Here is a 19,354-nt window from a genome sequence, read left to right as displayed (position 1 = left end):
TAGTAATTTCAAATTTTATTTAACTAACTAATTTATGAAACAATGATAGGTATTATTTTTTTTTTTAAATAAAGATATATTTGGAATTCTTTTATCTTTTAGTTTTAAAATTTTTATGTGTATGGCTAATAAATTTATAAAATTTTGAAATTATCTATCCGATAGATAAATAAATTTAATTTTTTTTGAAACTATCTCTTTGATAGATAAATAAATTTAAAAAACGTTGTTGAATTTAATTGGCTAGATTTATGAATTTAATTTTTTTTTTAAATATGCCAAAGGTTTGTTGGATGGAAAAATGATAAAAGTTGGAGGTATTATTAGATATTTTATAAAGTTTTATATTTTTGAAAAGTAGAAATTAGAGTTTATTTTGGGCTGGTAGGGCGTTACGAAGAGGCCCATAAAACGTTGATCCGAAATACGGCCCCCCCCCCCCCCCCCTCCCGGGAGATAGTGTAGTTGCAAAAAAGTCCCCATAACTCGTTGAATTAAAGAGAGGACCAAAAACAACACGGAAATCTGAGAGGCAAATTGAAATTGTTCCTGTGTTCCATCTGGGTCCCAAAACCTGGTTCGGCACCTGCATCTCTCTTCCTCACAATGTATGGCGGCCCATCCAAGCTCGCTCGGGCCGGCGGCGGCGCTGGCCGCGGAGCCAGCGGAAAGCGGCCGCCCTCCTCTTTTCCTCTACCACCTGCTCACCGCCCCTCCGGCCGTCTCTCTCTCGGCGGCGGTGGCGCCGGTTCTGGCGCAAATCCTCGGAATCGAACCTCCGCCGCAGCCAAATCCGAAGCCCCTCAATCCGTCGAGGAGAATTTCAGTCTCGTTACCGGTAACAATCCTTTGGCTTTTGCTATGATAATTCGGTTGGCTCCCGACTTGATCGAAGAGATCAAGCGGGTTGAGTCGCAGGGAGGAACTCCGAGAATTAAGTTTGATGCGAATGCCAAGAATTCTAGTGGTAATGTAAGTTTTCTGTAATACTTGTTCTTTACTTTAGTCATCCACATCATGGGATAATGAAGATTTTTTTTTTTTTTTTTTTAAAGCTTATTTGAACTGTGTTAAGTATTTCAAATACGCTGTCGAATATGTGCACAAGTAGCTTATGTGGATTATGCTTCTGTTCGCTATTTGTTGGATTTTCCCTGTGGAATCTCTTTGTGCAACCGCTACTTCGTTACATATATTTTTGTCTAGATGGTCTTATTTAGTTGGAATTTATCGCCAATTTGAGCATTGCTATATTCTATTCTTCTGTAACATTATTGTGTTTACCTTTTTTATTTGGCAACAGTTAGCTATGGGCTGAATTGGTGAGTATGAATACTGTGAGGTCAAGGGTTAGATTACCCAATTGAGTAGAAACATAGAAAACCATGAAAGTACGAAAAATATCAGTAGGAATAGTTTATCAGATATATCAGCTTTTATGTGTCTATGATAATATAGGTTTTTCATGAGGATATATTGGAGTTCGTGTCCCAACTGACAATTGGGGCATGGCCAATTTAAAAGTTTCAAGCTGGAGATCTACACTTGATAATACTTGCTGCATTTTAACCTAAATTTTGAGCATTTTTTTCTTATTTTGGTAGACATGATTATTTAATGAATTGTGAAAGTGCTGCAATTGATGAGGTGTCAGTTGTATTCTTACAATGTGCACAACATGCTTATAAAGAATATGCAATTTATGATGAATTTAATAGGAAGTAGAGTGAAAGAGGTAAGTTGAAAGGGAAAACTCTAAATTCTCTCTGTGTTTACTGGGGAGCTTTATCTTGAGAATATTGCTATCTCTAGGATCTGTTGAAATCCCCCATCAACCAGAAGTTTATTTATTTATTTTACTCTTAATTTTTTAAAATAAACTTTAGCACGATAAGTTATTGGTATAATTTGAAAAGATTTCCAACAGGATGGATAATAAATATTAAGGCATGATACCAATAGGAGGAAGAGTAAGTGTCCTATTGTGATTCTAGTAGGAAAAGGTAGGTATAACAGGCGTTCTACAATTATATAAAAACTGACTAACAACCCAAGATTTCCCTAACATCCGTTGTTATTTTTTATATTGAATACTCCATCATTTGTGGATACCAAAAAATACTTGATGCCATATGAGCAAGTTAAAAATAGTTGGATATAGTATAAAAGGAATACTCTTCTATATTTCTTCCAAAATCTTCACATCCAAGAAAGAGAGATGTTGGATTGCATACTCTGGGTTTTGGTGATGTTGCTGAACTCTCTAGGATCTACCCCTTTTTTCTCGATATCCTGATTCTTCTGTTTGTTAGCAGATGTGGAGATAAGTGGAGCTAGGAGTTGTTCCTATATTTATGTGAAAATGGGATGAAACACATCCTATACCTTACTTGCAAAGTGCTATGCTGTTTTCATTTTATCAATGAGTTTCTATCATACAAAAATCTCTCTTTTGATTTGTGGAAGAAAGATATTTACTAGTTTGCTATAGGCTTCTCATTCTGCATCCCAAGAAAATTATTATTATTTTTATTGGAAATAGTCTTCATCTCTATAGGACAATATTTAAGGAGTAGAGGTCTTATCCTGTACGAAAAATGAAGAAATCATGTAAAGGCTATCCACGCCTTGTGCAGTTAAAAGAAAGGAATAAATATAAAATTATATTAATGATGCATAAACATGAAACCGTTGGTCTATGTTGCCATCTAGTCTTGATCATCTCCAATTGTGCATATTCAAATTTAAATAGTTGTCTTCTCTCCTCCATCTCTATCATGTGCATTTTTCTTTCTATTGATAAGAAGGGTCTAAAAGTCTAGAGGAATTGCCTCTTTAGGCAATTTTTTTTATCACTTTACCCTTCCAATGAATAGCTGGGAAGGTGATAACAATCAGTGTAAAGGCTGAATACAAACAATACTGGATTTTCTTCCTGTTCTACTCCCCCCCTCCCAGGGCAGGTTTGTGCTAAAGTCATAATATATGTATGGATCTGTCATATTCTCATCAAATCAATGTTTCCTGTTAGTCAATTGTTACAATCATACATGCACCTTAAGATCTAATCTGCTTCCCTGTTTGAAGTTATTTATTTATTATTTATTATTATTATTATTATTATTTTGAGGTCTTTGGCTATTTAAGATTGTTGTACCTGAACTGAAATTTTACATCAGGTCATTGATGTTGGGGGTAAAGAGTTTAGGTTCACATGGTCACGTGAAGTTGGTGATCTTTGTGACATATACGAAGAACGTAAAAGTGGCGAAGATGGAAGTGGTTTGCTTGTTGAATCAGGCAATGCTTGGAGAAAAGTGAATGTGCAGCGTATCTTGGATGAATCAACTACAAACCATGTTAAGAAGTTGTCTGAGGAAGCTGAACGAAGATCTAAATCTCGCAGGTATTTCTTTTGTCAATTTTAATAGAAATCAAATTATTTTGTTCAAGTTTTTATCAAATTGGTAGAAGTTTTAAAGCTGAAAAAAGGAATACAAGCTTCCAAAATCTTCGCGAGGCCTGGCATTGTCCAAAATTATTCTTAAAAAATCTCATCTCAAAACTTCCTAACTCACTCCATTCATAGAATTCAACTCTAAGCAAATTACCAAATAATTACAAATATGCCACTGCTAATAGCATATCCTTACTAATATTCTTTACAAAATGATGATTAGATTCAATTTTGAAGTTATTCGATGATATTAGGTTTAATTGAGACTTCTTTTCTAAAACAAGAGACAAATTTCATAGATAATTGTGTTATACAAGAAGGTAAAAACCAAACAAAAGTCAAGGAGTTTGACGAAGATTGTTGATTAGCTATCATCATAGAATTAGGAATATTGCAACAAGACTAGAAATGCAGGCCTACGTAAGAAGAGGCCTCAAATACAACAAAATCCCCAACTTATTCTCACTTGAACCAAATGCCTCCGAAAATCCTTTTGTTTCTCTCCAACAAAATCCTTTTGACTAGAAACGGATTACTGCAAACTTTATGCGGACTCTCTCTTGTCCTTGAATACATTGCTACAAAGAAGCTGATGAGCATAGCATGAATCATCTAGGCAAGACGTAGCTTCTTCTCTGCATAACTTGGTTGGTTTTAACACCTTGAAGAATCACTTCCTACAGAAAGACCTTAAACATTTTAGGGATTTAGACTTCCATTCTTTCCGCTCAGCTCTTGAAAAATGAAAGTCTCTGCAGCAGCCAGCAGGAAGAGAGAAACAACTGAGACGAACAAAACAAAATCAGTGGAGTAATTGCAGATTGACATTTTAATAATAAATTGATTTATAAGCGTACTTAGACATGAGTAATTGCATAGTTCAGAATATAGTTGCTTAATGCTTCTGCTTCTAATAGAAAACAACTACAGATGACTTTCAAGCTATTTTTCTATTTAATTAAATTTGGACATGAAACTATAGTATATTCCTTTGTTTAGAAGTATTGGAATGCTCTTAAAAATAAAAATTATGTTTAGGTTGTGGATGTTTTACCATTCTTCTAAGCCATAATTAGTTTAGTTTTATAATAATATTATGATCAACTACTCTTATAATATCTGGCCTTCCTCTCAAACCAAAAACCGGAAGAAAAGGATTTTGATGATTGCTATGTAGAACTGATAGTTTGTGAACCTTTTACTTTCATGATTTTTAAACTATAGAAAGGTTTTGTATATTGTATTAGAGATATCTGTGATGGTGTTTAGTATTATCTTTAGCTCTCTCACATGCATGCACATTTGTTGTGTTTCTGGCTACAGAGCTATTGTCTTAGAACCTGGGAATCCATCTATGAAGAATCAAATAAAGCAATTGGCTGCTGCCGAATGTATGCATCTCTTGAATCACTTTTTTTTTTTTTTTTTTTTTTTTTTTTTGTGTTACTGTTATCTGATTGCATTACTGCAAAAACTGCACCTTATGAGTTGCTCAAGTCTTTACTAATACCTAGCTTGCTTGCAGCTAATCCATGGAGGATGCATTATAAGAATAAGAAAGAGCCTCCATTTAAAAAGCAGAAAAACGAATTGTCTCAAGGTGATTGCCTGTGTACGCATATTGAATTCTTTCTTCTTATTCCATTTTCTTTTCTATATGCTTTATGCTTCATCTTTTGACATAGAGCGTTTTCTCACTTTTTGAGTGATTTCTTTCTCTTTGATGTATACTGCGTCTCCTGATGGACAATAATTTCAATTAAGCTTAGTAATTGAGTACTAATATTTGTCATTGCAGTTGGACCTCCAAAATCTACATTTAAGCCTGGCATGTCATCAGTACCTGCTTCCAAGGAGAGGCTATCATCTTCACCTGTTCCATCTCCACCCGAGCAATCTGGTGCTCCAATATCTCAATTCGGATCTGCAAATCCCACTAAGACTCATTGTATTGCAGAAGATATTAAACCTCGACAACCAGCTAAGATTAATGCTGCTAGCAGTGAGAAGGACATTCCAACCAAAGCCGCAAAAGGAGTTCTGGAAGCACCAGGACAGGAAGTGAATGCCGGAGCTAAACCAACAGATTTGCAAGGAATGTTGTATAATTTACTCTTGGATAACCCCAAGGGGATGAGTTTGAAGGTACGCTCAAGTAAATAGATAATTTTAATTGAAATATGGATTCCTATATAAAAATAATGTTGGATGTTTCCTGTTCGTTGTGTGTTTATTCCCTTAAACAAGTCTGTCAATTCTATTCAAAGCATGAATTTACTGTTTTCTCCCTCTCTTTCTCTCGTGTAGGCATTGGAGAAAGCTGTTGGCGATAAAATCCCAAATTCTGTAAAAAAGATTGAGCCAATCATTAAAAAAGTAAGTGATGTAATTGTTAAATTATTAGAAATCCAATTCATAATCTCTTAGGTCAGTATTTATTCAGTATTTCAATGAATCTCATATACTCCCTAAATATGTTGTCTTGAATAGTAATTCAATTAAAAAGATCCAACAAGTGAACTATCAATTTGAAATGGGGAGATATTAGAAATCCAATTCTTATATTCTTGTTTAATTTGACTAATAGATTGCAACCTACCAAGCTCCAGGGAGATATTGTTTGAAGTCAGAAGTTGAGTTGGAAGGCTCTAAAAAACCTTCATCTGAAGGTGAAAGGTACTTCCTTCAACGTTTGACGGGCTTATTTCATCTGGTTGACTTAAACAGTTTTTGAGAATGTTACTTTAAATGCATTCAAACTTACCTCTTTGAGGAAGTAGAGATATCTCAACTATATTGTCTTGATATTCCAATGTATTAATCCGTTAAGACATTGCTACTTTCTCGGAGAGGTTGTAGGTTCAAATCCTCATATGTGTTAGTAATATTTTTTGTTACACACACACAAAAAAAAAAAAAAAAAAAAAGTGAAAAAAAAAAAACCAAAGAACTTCATTAGAGAGTAATTGTAGTGGAGAATAGCATTTCCAACACAAAAGAAAGCTCAACCCAGTAGTTACTAGCCGGTGTATTTGATATTTATGGATTGCTCGATATTCATCTAGGAATCTAATTCACGTTTTGTCTTTCACAGCTCTCCTTTAGTCAGCCATCAACAAACCCCGGTACATGAAGACTTCCATGATCAACCTGTTCCAGAATCGCAATTAGAAGCAAGACATGTCATTGAATTGGAGGAAAAGGTAGAAACCTCTCAAGCAAACAAAGAATCAAATTTCTTGGAGAAAAATGGCATCCAACAGAATTCACCCGATCCTTTTGCTGAGAAAAAAGGCTCTGAAAATAGCGAAGGCCAGGCAGCTAGTTCTTCTGACAATGAAAGTGACAGTGATTCTGAAAGTGATAGTAGTGATAGTGGAAGTGATAGTGGGAACCGTAGTAGGAGTAGAAGTCGAAGCCCCATGGGTAGTGGGAGTGGGAGTAGCAGTGATAGTGAAAGTGATGCACCTTCTAATAGCAAGGAGGGTTCTGATGAGGATGTGGATATTATGACTAGTGATGATGACAAAGAACCCAAGAATAAATTGCAAGCTTCCGTACAGGGTTTCTCTGCGTCTCCTGCTGCTTGGAAAAGTCCAGATGGTGGGGCTGTGTTGAACATAGACGATGAGAAGGAAGATGGTCACGAATCTGATGCAATTGACATCGAGAAAGATTCTTCTGATGATGAGCCAGAAACTAAAATTGATGATCGTAGTTTACCTCCTACAGTAGAAGGTGGAAGACCTGTGGATGAATCAAGATCCTTGTCACCATACCCTGATGAATTCCAAGAGCGCCAAAACTTTATTGGGAGTTTGTTTGAGGACAGGGAAAATACTGTTGTGGACAGTGCCAGGCATGAACAATCTGACAGCACAGATAGGATATCTAAAGGCAAGTCTAAAAGGAGTTCTGAGTTGGAGTGCTTTGAAGAGAACGCTGTTCATACTAAGAGATTAAAATTTGAAAGCTCATCTCAACAACCTGTTTCTGGTAATTGGGGAGCCCAATTACAGAGTTCTCGCAATTTATCTCCTAGTAAACTCAACAGAGATTCTGCAAGGAACCCTACCAGTCAAGTTACTAATAAAGGTGAGTTGAAGGGCAATTCTGATTTTAGACCAAAAATGGGAAACAAAGAAATAGTTTCAGAAAAAAATTGTTCAGATGTTTCACAAGCAAGTTGGAGGCCCCATGATCAAAGTGGAGTGAGGGCTGTAGATACAGCAGTTAGACCCGACAAGCATGGTGAGAGTATTGGACGTGGCGGTAAACACAGTGAAAAGGGTGGTCATGCTAATGAAAGTTTTCATGCGTATAAAGATAGATTTTATGGAAATGCTGAAAATGAAGGGATGAATGAGAAAAAAGTTTCAAGAAATTCTAGATCTGGTGGTCCAGGAGACAAACAGATACAACCCTGTGACTCCCATCTTAGTAAACCAGGTGACATAGTTGGAAAATTCAAAGATGGCAAAACGTTTTCAAGTTCGCAGATGGGGTACTCACCAAGGGATAATAATAATAGAATTAGTGCCGACAGGTCCCCAGTTAATGGAAAAGGCCGTATTCTCCAAAGAGAGCATTCAGACCTTGAATTAGGTGAACTTCGTGAGCCCTTTCCTGAGGAAGCATTGGGTAAAAAGAAATTTGAAAGAAATAATTCATCGAAACAGTTGGAGAACAAAGAGCACACTTCAGATATCTGGAGTTCAGATTTAAATAAAGGAAAATCTAATTTGAAGGCTAGTTTAGATAATGGAAAGCGGTCCTCACCCCATATAAGTACCAAGTTTCCAAGCAATCCAGAAGGCTCAAATAAAAAGAAGATTTCAGAACATAAAGTTGAAGATTTGACGAGGATAAGCCACCGGCCTCCGCAGTCTCATCCACAAGGACCACAATATAGTTCAAGAGTAGATCACGTTGAAGTTGAAAAGCCGGTTGATGCAAATGTAAAACCTAATCAAGGGATTGGTCCAGAAAGCTGTGGGGAAAGCAACAGGAAAGCATCTGTTGGCATTTCCCAGCTGCATGATATGAGGCGAGAACAGCTTCCCTCAAAAAAAGGAAGTAAAAGACAAGCACCTAATCAAATAACTGAAGTTACTGATGCACTAAAGAACCCGATATCAGCTGAGCACGAAAATAGTGATCTAAAGAGAAGAGATTCTTCTTCAGATGAAAACAGTTGTTCATATTCCAAGTATGAAAAGGACGAGCCAGAGTTGAAGGGAGCAATCAAAGATTTCTCTCAGTAAGTTTCGTTTGTAATTCATTTGAATTGTTGAGGCTACTAATTCTGTCTCACTCGTTCTTGTATTTTTTTCATTAATATCTGTGATTACTGATTAAAATGTATACTTGTTTTTAGGTACAAGGAATATGTACAGGAGTATCGTGATAAATATGAATGTTACCTGTCCTTGAACAAAATCCTAGAAAGCTACAGGTAATGCTACTTCTTTTCGTTAATGTCCAATTTTTATCCGTTCCTAGACGATGTTGCAGTCTGCCTCCTAATGTCCTGTTATTATTTTTAAGCAAGTTTGATGATTTATTTGTGTCCTGGTATGCTGTTCCTGTAAAGAAAAGATCATTCCGTTTTTAAGCATCGATCAATTATGTAGGGCTGAGTTCTGCAAACTCGGGAAGGAGCTTGATTCTTCTAGGGGACAAGATTCAGACAAATACTTTAACCTTTTAGGACAGCTGAAAGAATCTTATCGGCTGTGTTCAACGGTATGGCTGTTTCCTAGTATATTTGCTACAAGTTTACTTGTTAATATTAGTAGTTTTTCATGTTCAAGTATATATTTCTCAATGTTTACTCTGGAAAATTTCTGATGTTTCATCCAGCTAGTGCTCATTGTAGTCTAGGTTTGTGTAAGCTTTTGGTTTATATTGAAAAATTTGGACCCCAGAGGGAGAGGGAGTTCATGATTGGAAGTAAAAGGTTAGGGATAGTTTAGGATTAAGGTTGACAGTAGATTCAGATGCAGCAAGGCATGGTTGACGGAATTGGTTAGAGGCAATACTTTCTCTATCCCGGTTGATTGGGTAACTTTATTTGTTCCCGTTATTTGAATATGGATTCTATCAAAGATGGGTTTCATGGCTTGTAGTTGATATTAGCATGAATATCTTTTGTATTCCTGAATCTGAATTAGCATCTTTATCTTTTTCTCTTATATTATTTTTCCTGTATAATGAAGTTGACTCAAATAAAGAGTAATTTGCAGAGGCATAAGAGGTTGAAAAAGATATTCATTGTTCTCCACGAAGAGCTGAAGGTGATTAACATCAACTTACAAATCCACATCACCATCTTGCTTTTGTGGTTCTAACTTTTATCTCTAATTTTGTTATTTTCTTAATATGTATTTTATTGTTGCAGCATCTAAAGGAAAGGATTAAAGATTTTGCACAAACTTATGCGAAGGATTGAGATTGGATGTGTTTCTATTTGAGCAATCGGACGCTCTTTAGACAATCACGTCTGACTCGGGGTAGAGGTTGTTAAGAGGTAGAGGATGCAAGAACTGCATCAATGAATTTCTGTGCATAGTAAAATGAGTCAAATCTTTTTTTTTTTTTTTTTTTTTTTTTTTTTTGCTTGCTACCTTCTCCCCAACCTCAATATAGAAACATGTACATTTTTTCTTTTTGCTCTCTCTCCTCTCTCTTGGAATGCATTTTCTTTTATTTAGCAACGTAGAGAGGTTGGACTTTTGTTTTAGTTTAGCCTGACCTCTTCCTGTATAGACTTGTGAGGCTTCTTTTGAGTACGGATATAATCTACTTTTGTAGGTTGTACAAATTTTGAACGTGTAAAAAATGTTCCCAATAACTGTGAATATGCTAATGTCATTTGCGATCATAGGGAATTCTCTTGGAGTTGTGATTTGGTCAATGTAGGCTCTAAAAAATTAAGTAATTTGCGTACATTACATTGAACTAGAAACTAACGTTGGCAATTGATTAAGGAGTCGTTTTGTTTGGATTGAACGCATGAGATGAGAATAGAAGTGTATTGCCGTACTATCATTTTAGGTAGTCATGGAGAAGGATAATAAAATATCTGGTAATTTTCAGCTGCATTTAGAATAACATATTAACCAAAACAAAGTCTTAAGATTACCCGCAAAGAGTTAACCTCAACATGAAATAACCATTATAGTAACGCAAAACATAGCAAAACATCTATTGCCAGACTACTACTACTCCTTCCGATTCCAAACCGAACTACAAAGTTGGCATTCCAAAAGAAAACACAATGAAAAATGCAACAATCTCATTCTCTCTACTAGCTCAATTCTCACTTCCTTCCACGTGATTTCAACGCTTGCCTGTTCCTCTTCTTTACGCCAGACTTGGCCACCTTCAGGCTCCTGTTCACAGCACTCAATCTTGCAAGAGCATCCCTCTTCAGATCTGGCCTGTAGTAGTTATCTCCCACCTGCATATCATTGGGACAGAAGGGTTTCAACCATTCAAAGTAAATTCGCAGCAAAAGTACTCAAAGCTAGATATATTAGCTAGCTTAAGGTATGTGCCACAGTTGTAGTTTTATTGCCGGCGATAAGGGGGGCCGTATAAATTATATTTGTAGGAGAAGTACTCGAAAGATAGTCATATTACTTAGCCTAAGGTATGTGCCACAATTGTAGTTTTATTGCCGGCGATAAGGGGGGGTGGGAGCCGAAATAAGACGTTGAATGCCTGAACCTTTAAAATTACCTGATTTGTTACAGCTTTGGCCATCCTACGGAACTCTTTCTTCATTAATGATTTATGAAGCAATGAAGAAGGCTTGTTCTGTTTCTTGCTCTTAGTTGTTGCAAACAAAATGGATTGGTCTTTGCCTCCAGGTTGAATCGTAACAGTTTTCTTGTTGGCCAAACCTAAAACACAAGAATCTTATTTAATCTCTATGCATATTCAGAACTCACTATCTGCAATATTATCTTCAATCAAAAAATAATTAAAATAAATAAATCTAAAGAGAAGAAACAGGGATGATAGTTAAAACAATTTCACATGACTAACATCCTAAACATCAGTTTTATGTTCCCTCCCGCCCAATCCAGAATGTATGAAGCACGAACACGTATTTATCTAGAATATAATCACCAATTGATAAGAGCATCCAGTTTCCATATCATAAACCAAGCATCTTCTTAGGTCCTTAGCAGACAGAATCCAATCAGATAACACTAACTATTTAAATTTCCTGTACATAATTCCTTTGCTCCAAAAGAAAAGTCATACACAAACCTCAAACTAACAACGATATAATATACCTATGATCTCGTCTCCGGATCGTTCCGACATTTCAATAAAACCCCCAAAACTTAATCCACTAGCATTTTTCTTGACATGAAAAAAAAAAAAAAATCAATACATCAGAGAATTTGAGATGACTTACCAGAATGTTTGTAGGAGTTCAGATTGTATAAGTTGTTAGACTCTTTGCTGAACTGAACGCCGGCTGTTCCCCTCCCAAACTCCTTGACCAAAAACGAGTTGTTCCTCTTCACAATCTCCCAAATCAATTGTCCTGGAACCGCCGCCATGATCTTCTTCTTGCCCTGCAACACGATGAAACAATATCTTCGAAGTTAGTTTAGTAAGAGTAAAACATGCATATGAATGTTATTGTTTCGAGATTTAAATAATGCATTCAAAAGAAATCGTTGAGAGAAATGCAGAGACCTGATTAACTTTAGGGTTTGTCTCAGAAACTCGGATGGGCAAAATGGGGCGCGCGAAGAAGAAGAGGGAGTTCCCTAAATTTATATTAAGCCCTAATTCGAAACACGAACCAGAAACTCAATGGGCTTAGGTTATGGGCCTGGTCTATTGAATTTTACGGGAAAAATATTTCACTTCTCATTTTACTTTTAATTATTTGTTAATTTTAATATGATAAATATATTAAAATTATATATACTTTTGGTGAAAAGTTAGTAAGTTGTTTTATTTAAAATAATTAGTTTATAAAATCATTTAGTAATTTTATTATAATTTAATATGAAAAATAATAACCGTCAATTATAATCGAGTTTGGAGTGGAGGATAGGATCAGGTCAAGAAATGCATTCTCTATCCCCAATCCCTAATATTCATTCTAGACAAAAAAATTCAAGTTCGGAGGAGAGGACAGGATCAGGACAAGAAATGCATTCCCTATCCCTCATCCCTAATACTCATTCTAGACGAAGAATTCGAGGTCGGAGTAGAGGACGGAATCAAGGCACGATATGCATTCCCTATCACTCATCTCTAATACTCATTATAGACAAAGAATTCAAGATCAGGACAAGAAATACACTCCCTTTCCCTCATCTCGGATACTCATTCTAAACGAAAAATTCGAGTTCGGAGTAGACTAAACTCTTTGCACTTGACCCTTTAATATGTCATATGATTTCTACCATGATTTTAACTCAAACTTGCAGAAGTCTATCCCCACAATACCATAGCAACAAAATACCTCAAAGCATAAGCAGCTTGCATGCCTGAATGTACTCCATATCATCAATATCAGAAGCCCACTGTTTTATCAGACATAGAAACAACCAAAAAGGATAATTTGGGAAACCAAAAGCAACAATGACCCAAAATTATTAAAACAACTTAGCATTAGGCATTACCTTTCATAAGGTCAATGCCTTCTTTATACCTCAAGCGATCATACATATTTACAAAGCCAAAAGCATTCTCCTACCCAGTTTTCTTCCTGTGGTATGAAAATGAGATACTATTTTACACAAGGAGCTTCTTACTGAGTTTGGTTAAACAAGAGGCACAGACTCTGTTATGGAAGGAGAAACAAGCAAATTCAGCAAACAAAAACTATTTATTGACTACCTGTCGTTGTTAAAGGGCGATATGTCGGTTGTGCCAAGCCGTTCACGCCTTTGTTCATCGTACTGAATACTACTTTAAGAGGGACACAAGCTATTAGAGAACCCTTGGACTTCTCTTCCACTGGTCTACTCTCTTCTGCAAACTGCTTCTGAACAGTCAATGAAGACAGTTTCCGGGTCTTTTTTGATAGTTGTCCAGATTTCTTTCTCTTTGACGCTCTGCCGAGTGAAGGGCGTGAATGAAATGAGCGGGCATGGCGCTTGCCCAATGTTTTCCCTTTCGAAGAATTTGATTGTACCGAATGAGGACTTTCCACACGATGAGGATCAAGTTCAGGTCTTCCCAACAGGTCATCACAGTGACCATTATCCAAGACCTCAACAGTGAGCGGATGACCAACGACTGCCTTGCAACTTATTTTGCTCATTAAAGAAACCAGTTGAACGTGTTTCAGCCTATAGTTGGTTTTTGCCACAAGCTCAACCTCATATAGCGAAGCATTGCAGCTAAGTTTTGTAAAAGAAGATTCTGACCTCAGATATTTGGAGTGAACCATAAGGCGGGATTGGCGAAAAGGAAGCAACCTTGGACCAGCGCAACCGTAATCAGGCAACTGCTTCATCTTAGTTGCTTTCCTGATGATAGTATGGACTTTGTCTTGAGATGTACACTTATTAGAATCCGATCCATCAGCAAGTTTCTCAGGCTCTGCTGAAGAGTTATTGTTCGAGGGAGGACGTCCCTCAATGCTACTGGAAACTCTCTGATCAGATCCCATATTGAATCCACCCAGATGCTCCATACCTGCCATACAAGTGTTTTGCTTATTGTCTGTCAGTAACAAAAAATTCGAGTCATTTTTCCGAGTTATCTTTGTATGTCTTGAATTCCTCTTCCCCTTAAGCTGCCACTTAGAACTGCTTTTTTCTATTGTTTTACTGATATTGATCTCTGGATCAGCAACAGCAGAACTGGTAGAACCAGATTCATTTAGTTCATTGCTTATACATAGGGGTTTAGCTTGACTGCTTTGGCCGGATTTTCTTCCCGATGCACCAAAGGTAGACCTTCTAGAGGGGCAAGGGGAAAGGCCTGGAAGAAGTAGAAAATACCCGGTAAGGGGGGATCACACTACTGTTGCATCAATACAAAGGAGAAAAGGCAAAACAAATTGGAAACAAAATGGAAAAGGCAAAGGGATGAGACAGACATATAACTGAAAGGCACAGAGATGGAAGGTATACAGCCGAAGCAAACAGTCAAGCTTTATTAGAATAAAGTTCAGAACCTAGAGAACCTATGCAGTCTTAAAGCAAGAATAATCGAAATATTTACAGGGGAACCGGTCTATATACGTTCCTATAAAGCAAGACATTAATTATTACTTTTTTTTTTTAGTTCAACAATTGTGGGGGTGGGAGATTGAAGCATCTTTTACGATAGAAATGGGTGCTTTATATACTGAGCTATGCTCGGATTGGTAAACACCAATCATTACTGTTAATCTATAGTCTTCTGTGGAAAAAATATATAAGCGAATAAGACGTGAACAAAACAAAAGAAAGAGGAGACTAAAGATGTTTCAAGTTCATCCTTGCATCGCATGTACACCAGCTGAAACTTTTCTCCCAATGGAAAATAAAATATTGGTAAAAGGGACATGAAAAGAAAGAAAGAAAGAACCATAGATAGTTGAATTTCATGTGCATTTTACACATACCTGCAAGAATTTTTCCGTCCTCAGTGAATGGCACGTCAAATAATTGATCAGAAGTATCATTCTCGGCTCGATCAGAAACACTTGAAACTTCATTATCCTTCACCTTGATAGTAAAATGAGAAGCATCAAGAGCATTTGTAGGGGTCATATTCTCACAAGAAACTATAGTACTGTCTGAATTATTGTTCATTTCTGCAGAGGATCTCTTCTTTGATTCGTTAGATTCTGGTTTGGAAAGCTTTCCATCTGACAATCCCCCGAGGGGTAAATTGGAAAGTTCACAGCAAACAACAGGAACAGATACCATTGTTGTACTTTTTAAAACTTTGGTTACTGGTCTGTGTCGATTTTTCCTTTTTGAGAGTTCATTAACATTGGACAAAGACCTCTTTCTTTTAGATAGGGATGAACAGACTTTGTTATCATCTGGAGGATGTTCATTAACCAAGCAATTGGGAGTATTTAAATTACAGTTTACCTCAGTATCTTCTCGAACCAGCTCAACCATACCTTCAGTCTGAATTTTTCTTTTTGACACTGAACCTATACCAAGATCCTCAAGCCCTCTCGTTCTCATTTGATTTACACCCTCTGTTCCATCATCCTCAGAGTCATTCGGAGTTCTCCTACTCTGACCATATCGAGCCATTGAATGACTAAAGTTCTCTTCGAAAGATATCCCTGACTGAGATAATTCTGGCACTGAATCAGATCTGTCTTCAGAACCGTTCATATTGTTAGTCAAATCCACTTCACTTGAATTACCCATGGGTGTGGAAATTCTGGCACAGATCTCATGGTTGCTGCCAGAAGTATCCATTCTACAACTAAAAGCTAGTTGATCCTTGCCAAGGCGAGCACTCTCAAGCTCAAGTGCTTGAAGAATTGCATCTTCCCTTCGAGCATATTTTACTGCTTTCTTATTTGTAACGGCCACAGAAGCCTTGGCTTTCTCAATAAATTCATCATACTCCCCACATCGAAATGCCTTCACTCTTTTAGACTTTTCAAGATTATACCAGTCACTATATCAATAAAAAGGACTTTGTTAGCATATGAAATTAGTAAATAAATATAAGCCAGTACCTTGAACATAACAAAAGAATTTAGGATTTTTAAATGAATCTGACAGAAGAAACAAGGAAAGCAAGTGTGTCGTCCTTAACCACAGCCCAAAAAGAGCAAAATTATAATAATGGTAGTAAAACATCAATGCCATCATTAGGCAACTCTACTTCATACCCAAAATGTAAGAGGAAAAGTTTAATATCAACAAAGGAACAAAGGGAAAATGAGAAAGATAATAGAAATCTCTAAAGATCTGCTTAGTAGACCATTTGAAAACAAGAAATTTAATGAAAACAGAGTTGTATTTCATGTTTTCAGATATATGTTTGGTAATCCAAACAATTGTTCAAAATGTCATTTTCAGGATTTTCATTATATGGAACACAATCGAAAATACATTTGTCAAACACATCATTGAACTCAGTATATCTGAAAACATAAAACAGAATCCAGATTTCCTACTACTCCAAGTGCCATCAAAATATTAGCCCCAACCACATTTTTACTTTCCAAATCTAGAAGCTACAGAATGTTTAGCAGAACCCTCCAAGAGATAGTCGAGGTTTAAAACTTGAGATATATATATAAAGAACTAAAGTCTCCCAGTGAAAAATCTAGAGTAAAAGAAAGAACTACGTTGTCAACGAGAGGGGGCGAAGGGAAGGGATGCATGGGAGAAAAATAAAAAAGATCATTCCCCCATCAATTTTCTTGCAGAAGCAAAACTTCCAAGAGTCAACAACGACATATTCTGTGAGATAGAAGACATAGCAACTCAATATTGCATAAAGTCTTGGAAATTTAGAACGGACAAGATTTCCCTCCACTACTGATCCTTCACAAATGCAATTTCTTCCAATTACCAATGTTTTTACTCAGGTACTGAACTTAATTGATTTTTTTTCTTCTTCTTTTTAATCGTTTGCCCTCTTTCTAGTTGCCCTTGAGAGCCTTTATGATGTCCCTCTGCCATTGTATTTGTTTTTATATCTTACAATCCGATAACGAAATATTGTTTCGTACAAAAGTAAATAAACTGTTAAAGACCCAAGGACACAGCGACATATTCCAAGAGTCAACAACGACATATTCTGTGAGATAGAAGACATAGCAACTCAATATTGCATAAAGTCTTGGAAATTTAGAACGGACAAGATTTCCCTCCACTACTGATCCTTCACAAATGCAATTTCTTCCAATTACCAATGTTTTTACTCAGGTACTGAACTTAATTGATTTTTTTTTCTTCTTCTTTTTAATCGTTTGCCCTCTTTCTAGTTGCCCTTGAGAGCCTTTATGATGTCCCTCTGCCATTGTATTTGTTTTTATATCTTACAATCCGATAACGAAATATTGTTTCGTACGAAAGTAAATAAACTGTTAAAGACCCAAGGACACAGGAACCCTAGCTCACCCCTCTGCAGCTCTATCCATTCATGTAACCAAATTTGCAAACAATGCTGACAAGCCAAAGAGGAGCAACTGATGAGAGCCCAATCACAATCAAAAGGTGACATGGGTACAGGTAGTTCTTTTGTTTTAGAGCGTGGTGTGTTTTGAAGCACAACACAACAACCCCTGATCAAATAAATCTAACAAGGCTGAACACATACACAAATCATGAACACCAAACGTAAGCACGAGAAGGCAAAAGGAAAAAAGGAGAAAAAAAAAAAAAGAAAACATCACATGCCCTGCCCAACAGAGAATGAAGCTTGAACCGGCCACAACCACAATTATAGATAGTATTCAGTATACAGAAACTACAAATTTTAAACAAAGTGAAACGAAAATGCTCAACAATTCACAAGTGCAGTTCAAAAGAACTTAGAAACAAACACTCACATGCTTGCATCCTCACGGCCAAGAAGCTTCACCGGAGTACCTGATTTTGGGGAAACCAAGCAGTTCTTGGACAGCTCCTCAAGACCCATAATCCGGCCAGGCCACCAAGACCCGTTACGGCGGCGAACCCAAACTAAACCACCCACCGATGCATCAATAGCCTTACTGGAATTATACCCATTAAAGCTGTCCATCTCAGTATCCCCCGGAAAACCAAGCTTCCCAATACCTCGTTTTCAGAAACAAAGGCATATATAACTCAAACCTAAAAGCCAAAGAAAAGAGAAGTAAACAACAAGTGATGAACAAGCAATCAATCAAAAACCCAGAAAAAGCAATACAATCAAGAGGACTAAACAAATAGACAAAACCCATTTGCTATTCCCAGTGGGGAAAAGTAAAGAAAGAAACCTGGATTGAAGGGTAGTTGAAAGTGAAGAAGATCTACCAGTATCTTGAGGAAAACGATCAGCTACTTGAGCACTGAAAACTATGTTTATTGATTTGTTTGTTTGAAGTGATTTGCAACCGCGGATTCTATTTTGCAAGCTGATCCAAGATCATCAACTCTCCAGATGAAATATGAAGTTCCATGGAGGAGGATCCAGAGGTCAGTAGAAGAGTATGCTAAAATGGAGAGCGAGACTGAGACAGAGTGTGTGGGCTTTGGATCAAAACAGAGCATTTGCACTTGGTTGTAGCTACGCGAGAGAGATATTTTACTCTCTTCTTTTTTGTTGCTTACAAACTTGAAATTCCTTTTTTCTTTTTTCTTTTTTCTTTTTTACTGTATGGTTAAATTTGTTGAACCCATATGGAGTGATTCTTTAGCCTCTTAGTTATGTGCCAAATTCTTTTCTTATAAATATAAATCAGCTTAGAAAAAAGGCAAAAAAAATATTATTTTCATCCTTATCGTTCAAGATTTATTCTATTTGAGTTTCTATACTGTAAAATACCTTTATTAACCTTCATTTTATAAATTTTGAAAACCTACTTATATTGTCTTTTCTAGTATAGAGATTGCTATTGTTACTTAACCAGTTTGAAAAAAAATTAACCTCAAAACACTGATTTTAAGATTTATTAGGCAAGCTAAAATGAAATCCAAAATTGATATTCAAACAAAAAAAGGAAAAGTGAAGCAGGTAAAAGTTTCATTCCAGACCTTTCTAGCTTAAAAAACTAAACCAAATTAGCCCCCTATTCTATTGGACCTTTGCATAGGTTCTTTGACTTTTGCTGTGGGGTAAAGGATGTCAGCTCATTTGCCAAAGTTTCCCTTCCCAAACAATTCCAGGACCCTTTTTATGTACATTATCGGGAAGAAAAGGCTAAGAAAAAGAGCTACATATAATAATAGTAACAGAAACAGCCTTCAAGGAATA

At 36.5% G+C, this 19,354-nt stretch overlaps 3 protein-coding genes across 8 annotated transcripts; 1 reads left to right on the top strand and 2 right to left on the bottom strand.

The window, feature by feature from the left end:
- The first annotated feature begins 490 nt into the window (after positions 1-490).
- LOC111788594 (dentin sialophosphoprotein-like protein) lies at positions 491-10,340 on the top strand. Of its 4 annotated transcripts, none has more exons than XM_023668984.2 (12): positions 491-972; positions 3,180-3,406; positions 4,781-4,848; positions 4,983-5,057; positions 5,256-5,602; positions 5,765-5,833; positions 6,045-6,133; positions 6,552-8,717; positions 8,835-8,912; positions 9,091-9,202; positions 9,691-9,753; positions 9,858-10,340. In XM_023668984.2, exons 1-12 carry the CDS (start codon positions 607-609, stop codon positions 9,906-9,908), a joined length of 3,711 nt encoding a protein of 1,236 aa, XP_023524752.2. In that variant the 5' UTR covers positions 491-606; the 3' UTR covers positions 9,909-10,340. The 4 variants fall into 4 exon arrangements, with proteins under 4 accessions (XP_023524752.2, XP_086977171.1, XP_023524753.2 ...); XM_087121045.1 differs by having other exon boundaries at positions 9,676-9,753; XM_023668985.2 differs by having other exon boundaries at positions 492-972; positions 9,703-9,753.
- Positions 10,341-10,574: 234 nt separating this feature from the next.
- Positions 10,575-12,324, bottom strand: LOC111787990 (large ribosomal subunit protein eL28y). Its single transcript, XM_023668117.2, has 4 exons — positions 12,176-12,324; positions 11,889-12,051; positions 11,201-11,364; positions 10,575-10,919 (listed from the first exon to the last, which is right to left on the bottom strand). Exons 2-4 carry the CDS (start codon positions 12,034-12,036, stop codon positions 10,779-10,781), a joined length of 453 nt encoding a protein of 150 aa, XP_023523885.1. The 5' UTR covers positions 12,037-12,051; positions 12,176-12,324; the 3' UTR covers positions 10,575-10,778.
- A 762-nt stretch (positions 12,325-13,086) lies between these two features.
- Positions 13,087-18,732, bottom strand: LOC111787989 (uncharacterized protein At1g51745). 3 transcript variants are annotated; one of them, XM_087121049.1, is made up of 4 exons: positions 18,378-18,732; positions 17,967-18,231; positions 15,054-16,078; positions 13,087-14,137 (listed from the first exon to the last, which is right to left on the bottom strand). In XM_087121049.1, the coding sequence occupies exons 2-4, from the start codon at positions 18,158-18,160 to the stop codon at positions 13,323-13,325; spliced, it is 2,034 nt and encodes a 677-aa protein (XP_086977175.1). In that variant the 5' UTR covers positions 18,161-18,231; positions 18,378-18,732; the 3' UTR covers positions 13,087-13,322. The 3 variants fall into 3 exon arrangements, with proteins under 3 accessions (XP_086977175.1, XP_086977173.1, XP_086977174.1); XM_087121047.1 differs by having other exon boundaries at positions 13,087-14,425; positions 18,378-18,731; XM_087121048.1 differs by having other exon boundaries at positions 13,087-14,425; positions 18,415-18,731.
- Positions 18,733-19,354: the final 622 nt, after the last annotated feature.

Source organism: Cucurbita pepo, chromosome 2 (assembly GCF_057944985.1).
Source record: "Cucurbita pepo subsp. pepo isolate OVF chromosome 2, ASM5794498v1, whole genome shotgun sequence".
Lineage (NCBI taxonomy): Eukaryota > Viridiplantae > Streptophyta > Magnoliopsida > Cucurbitales > Cucurbitaceae > Cucurbita > Cucurbita pepo.
This window is presented reverse-complemented; position numbering and strand designations above follow the sequence as displayed.

Bases quoted from the DNA above. Each gene is read 5' to 3' on its own strand.
- LOC111788594 (XM_087121045.1), top strand. From the start codon at position 607: ATGTATGGCGGCCCATCCAAGCTCGCTCGGGCCGGCGGCGGCGCTGGC. The intron at 9,203-9,675 runs GTATGGCTGTTT...TGTATAATGAAG, and splicing joins CTTATCGGCTGTGTTCAACG to TTGACTCAAATAAAGAGTAA. The intron at 9,754-9,857 runs GTGATTAACATC...TTATTGTTGCAG, and splicing joins TTCTCCACGAAGAGCTGAAG to CATCTAAAGGAAAGGATTAA.
- LOC111787990 (XM_023668117.2), bottom strand. From the start codon at position 12,036: ATGGCGGCGGTTCCAGGACAATTGATTTGGGAGATTGTGAAGAGGAAC. The intron at 11,365-11,888 runs GTAAGTCATCTC...CTTGTGTTTTAG, and splicing joins GAACTCCTACAAACATTCTG to GTTTGGCCAACAAGAAAACT. The intron at 10,920-11,200 runs GTAATTTTAAAG...AATGATATGCAG, and splicing joins CCAAAGCTGTAACAAATCAG to GTGGGAGATAACTACTACAG.
- LOC111787989 (XM_087121047.1), bottom strand. From the start codon at position 18,160: ATGGACAGCTTTAATGGGTATAATTCCAGTAAGGCTATTGATGCATCG. The intron at 16,079-17,966 runs GTGAGTGTTTGT...TTATTGATATAG, and splicing joins GGCCGTGAGGATGCAAGCAT to TGACTGGTATAATCTTGAAA. The intron at 14,426-15,053 runs GTATGTGTAAAA...TACTTCTTCCAG, and splicing joins GGACGGAAAAATTCTTGCAG to GCCTTTCCCCTTGCCCCTCT.